The sequence below is a fragment of the Glandiceps talaboti genome, chromosome 13 (genome assembly GCF_964340395.1).
Source record: "Glandiceps talaboti chromosome 13, keGlaTala1.1, whole genome shotgun sequence".
Lineage (NCBI taxonomy): Eukaryota > Metazoa > Hemichordata > Enteropneusta > Spengelidae > Glandiceps > Glandiceps talaboti.
Window position 1 is genome coordinate 5,076,872 of NC_135561.1, and position 4,814 is coordinate 5,081,685.

Genomic DNA, 4,814 nt, shown 5'->3' on the forward strand with positions numbered 1-4,814 from the left:
GCTCACCCCTTGAGTACTTAATAATTACAGTGGCCCTGAAAGAATGGCACGCGACCATATGGACAGTCGTTCAGGTGTCTCTTGAAACCGTTACCAGGCTGACCGATCACCTGGTCATGCGTGAACCAATCATGGCGCGTGAAATTGACAACATTGCATGTCGACCAGCAAATGACCTGTCAATCACGGGTGTTATCCCGCTGGGTAGGAGTGAATTTCACACACTCCAACATTTTTATTGAGCTCCAAGCGTGGGAACGAATGTCAGCATTTGAGAGACGATCATCCAAGAGTGAAGACGCATTTCCTGCTTGCTCCCCAGAACAGAAACTTCAACTACAGGAAAAATGAAGAGAAATTTCAGCGAAACAGAAAGTGATGACATATTTGATGAAATGAACAAGAGGTACGGAAATGACTTGTATTAGGAAGTTTGATTTTTTTTCTAGTTTTCCGACACGTGTCTAACCGCCCTAAGATGAGTTGAAATATTTTGATGTTAATCGTGGCGCGTGTGTCTTATTGTATCTTCACAGCTCTCCAAGTCAATCTTGTCCAATGGCTTCTCGCAAGAAACGGAGAGGGGTAAGTTTAATAATTTTTTTCGTTTTTTCCCCCAATTTGTTTTTTACTTTTTTTCAAATTGTGATTGCATGAAAAATATTTTTTCTGCCACGATTTTGTGTTTGTTTTGCGGTTCATGGACGGGGTGATTAAGAGCACATTTCTTGGTGGATAAGTGTGTACGTGTAAACCGTTAAGACTCCATGCTATGCTTGCTAGGTATGCACTCACTCTGTTACCGATGACAGCGTAATTTTTCGCGGTCACTAGCGATTATGTTACAATGTTGTTATATTGTGCGTATAAAAGTATTCCTATATGCATGAGTAGGATGTAATTTCTGGAATTTCTATGTCATATACCGAGCCATCCAGTAAAAATGCACTCCAATCAGCTGTTGAACCAGGAAGCTCTTAATCATGTAAATGGAGGCGAAAGGTCGCGAGAAAAAAAATCCCCATTCGGATCACTTAAACCATCTTGTAAGAAAAATATGTTGCCTGTAATAATCAAAATAATGTTGAGAATTCCCGGAATGTGGAAAATCTATATTTTTAATAATTGGCAAGGACTTGTCTTTTAACTTTATATGGTATACAGTTATCGACTTTTATTAGTTTATCATTGTTCATGTTGTTGTGTTAGTAATTTGACAATCACTAATCACTTACGATGTGTGTAATTTTTCGCAGATTATTGAGAAAAGGCGGAGAGATAGAATTAATAACAGTTTATCAGAGCTTCGTCGACTTGTTCCGGCTGCCTTTGAAAAACAGGTAAGAATAACAACGACCGACAATTTTACGTAATAGCGAAACAGAATAATTATTACTGGAACACGATCACAAATTTTATTGAAAGTTTGAAAAAAAAATGAAGTTAGACCTGAAGTACTCTCAAGTCTCATATTTACCCGTGCCCCAAATTATTATAATCGAAGATCAGAAAGATTCTAAAAAAAAATAAAACACTTACAATTTTGTGATACACAACAATACAAAATAATGAATATTAAAATAGTATTTGAATAAATTATAATTGATTACAGAAATACAAAAATGTTTGTAATAATAATAATAATAATAATAATAATAATATTATTATTATTATTATTATTATATTATTATTATTAGTGTTGTTTTGCAATTACTTTAAAATAGTTGTATTTATTGATTTAAAATATTTTTTAATTTCATAATTTTATCATTATTATAATTTTTACTTATGTTCATTCTGAGTCAAAAAAAATTAATACAAACCCATAAATCTTACACTATTGAATTCTAACAATTTGTTGTATTTTACCTGCAGGGCTCGGCTAAACTTGAAAAGGCAGAGATTCTGCAGATGACAGTTGATCATTTAAAGTTATTGCACGCCAAAGGTAAGCTTTCTATGCATAATTACAATATTTGTTTTCTACGGAGTGCGGGCTTTATTTGGCTTAGAATTTATCATTTTATGTCTGGGACGTTTGGAGTGTTTGCACTAAGATTATCAGAGTAGCTGAGGGGGTATGGCAGTCTGTGTGCAGGTTTCTTTCGTTTCGATGGCTTCTGCGGGCGTGGGAAAATGTATGAGACAATACGCTAAAGCACGAAGGCTTGTGGAGTGAATGGGCATGGCGCAATTAGCCATCAATGCGTAAATGACATAGCGCTTCTGATACCTCGCATTGTGTATTCATTCTGTGGCCTTTTATGCCACAGGCTATAATACTACACCCATTCATAGTCGCGGGGTGTAATTACATAAATAGTTCGTGTGTTGGCTACTTGTTACACACATACACACAGCACAACGACACGACAACGACACGACCCGTCACACCATCCACCTGTACCTGTAGTCTTTTTTTGATACATCAAGTATACTAGTACGACGGTGAGTTGAAACACTTGCAGGTAGTGACATACCGGGAAATAAAAGCCGTAGTAGAAAATTTACAGTACTTGTATACTTGCATACATACAAGTGGAGCGTGGCACCTGCCTACACACGGATTAGTACTTGCCTGGCGGGCTCGCCTATGCCATTGTTCTCATCTCGTAGGTGAAAATACGAGGTACAAATCTTGACAAATACTGTAATAAATCTTAGTCTGGAGACTGAATAAAAGGGGTTTTGATTTATGAAAACTAGAGTAATTTGTTGAAATAATACTTAAAAGGTGATACTATAAATGCATGTATGATTAACCACCTCACCACTATTTAAAACATGCGAATACTTTTTAATATGATATTGCATAACGTTAAATTTATGATTAATAAGCGTCGTTTTCATTTTTCACAAAAGGTATTGATGGCTCTTTCCACCCATATGGAGATGCTCATGCATATGCTATGGATTATCGGGCCCTTGGCTTCAGAGAATGTGCCGCTGAAGTCGCCCGTTACTTAGTTACAGTTGAAGGCTTGGATATCCAAGATCCTCTACGTTTAAGGTTGATGAGCCATCTGCAGTGTTATTCAGCGCAACAAGAAGCTCAGAGAAGACAGGCTTGGAACAACGTATCTTCCCACCATAGTCAGTTTCCACCCACCACGGTTATTAGTCAACATAATACAACAGAGCCTCACATGAGTTCGATGCCACCAGTAGCAGCACCGAGCTCAGAACCTGTCAGACAGCAAGGAATGGGCGGCCAGCCCGACTCTGCATCCCTCCCAACATCATGCCACTTACGACTACCAGGTACCGCAATTCCAGCACCCACGGTAACAAGTAGCAACATTGCTCAAATTTCGCCTCCGGGGGTGTTAGGAAGTGTGCCGACAGTACACACACAGTTCCCCGTTTCCATCAATGCACTTCCAGTACTTTCTCCGAACGGTTTCAGCCCTAACACTTCAGCACATGCAGCCATCCTTTCAAAACCGTATCGACCATGGGGCACAGAAGTTGTGTATTAATTACATACCAAAAAAACGCTTTCAAACTGTATGGAAGTTGTGTGATCCTTAATGGAAAATGTCTCAAGAATTATTCTTGGACAGTGAAATCAAAAGTGCGAAGGACATCCAGGAGAGTTAAAGGAATTAGTTTGTTACGTACATGGAACAGTGCCCACCGCACCAACTCTTTCAAAGTGCAAAACGTCAGGAGGAGAGCCTATAATCGTTGCAAGTGAAACTTGTATTCATCCACCGGGGATTCCTACCCTAGTTTGGGAACGATTTGATGTATAACATCTAAAGTTGGTCGACCAGCGCGTGTGTCAACCAACCGAACGTCTGCTTTGAACCCTCGTGGACCGATATGAAAGATTTCAAGTATCCACATCAACTTTAAAGCGTGCGTGTATGATGTAAAATAACTTGCCACGAGCAACTCAACCAAACTTTTTAAAAAGAAGGACATTTTGATACTAATAATGTGACGCATTTTGACGTCATCCGGCATGAAGTGCCTTAAGTTTATTGTGTTGATGTACAAATCCAGAAACATTGTTTGTGTTGATGTTTATTTTTCAGTGTTTGTATAGCCTATTTATTATTTTGTGTTAGTTTTCTGCTGCCAAGAAAAGCTCGAAGCTGCGCAAATTGTGAATTTATTGAGCGTAGACGAAGTATTCAATACTGCCTAGCATAGTGTAAATGACAGTAAGTTTGCGGAAAACTAGACGTCGCACCAGTGACGTCACAATGACGTAAGACCGGTCTACATAAAACGAAACTGACACCATTCAACAGTATTTGATTGATTCTGCTTGGAAAACATTTAAAAACTGCTTTAAGTTATTTTTCTAGACTTTTTCACGGAAGTGTGATGATGGAATTTCCAAGTTAGATTTTACTTACTTTATTTGTCTGAGGGAGACTGTCTTTGTATGCAAATTGCAATATTTTCGTCGCATCCATCCCATACAGAACAGTCGTCATATCCACACATGCGCATAAGCATACTTAACATTTGTCACCATGGCAACAAAAGACTGACATTGACTATGCAAGTTTGTGAGACCAACTTTAAAGTTAAAACTTATAAAAAACTTTTTGTCTTTGTATATTATGTACAGGTTTGAAAAACCTTATTATTAAAAAGGGAAAATTTTCATCGAAACTTTGTTGTGCTGTTCTTATTTTCCCCAAGAATATGAACTATTTTAAGTTCATTTCTAAATGTTGTAAATAGTCAATCACCCTAAAAGGGTGTCGCATGTATGCATTGACACATACGTATGTGCATACATACATACATACATACATACATACATACACACACACATACATACATACATACATACA

The 4,814-nt window shown here is 37.8% G+C and overlaps 1 protein-coding gene across 1 annotated transcript; it reads left to right on the forward strand.

Moving 5' to 3' along the window:
• The first annotated feature begins 209 nt into the window (after positions 1–209).
• On the forward strand, positions 210–4,608 carry LOC144444564 (hairy/enhancer-of-split related with YRPW motif protein 1-like). Its single transcript, XM_078134035.1, has 5 exons — positions 210–406; positions 537–585; positions 1,257–1,340; positions 1,876–1,948; positions 2,863–4,608. The coding sequence occupies exons 1-5, from the start codon at positions 348–350 to the stop codon at positions 3,477–3,479; spliced, it is 882 nt and encodes a 293-aa protein (XP_077990161.1). The 5' UTR covers positions 210–347; the 3' UTR covers positions 3,480–4,608.
• Positions 4,609–4,814: the final 206 nt, after the last annotated feature.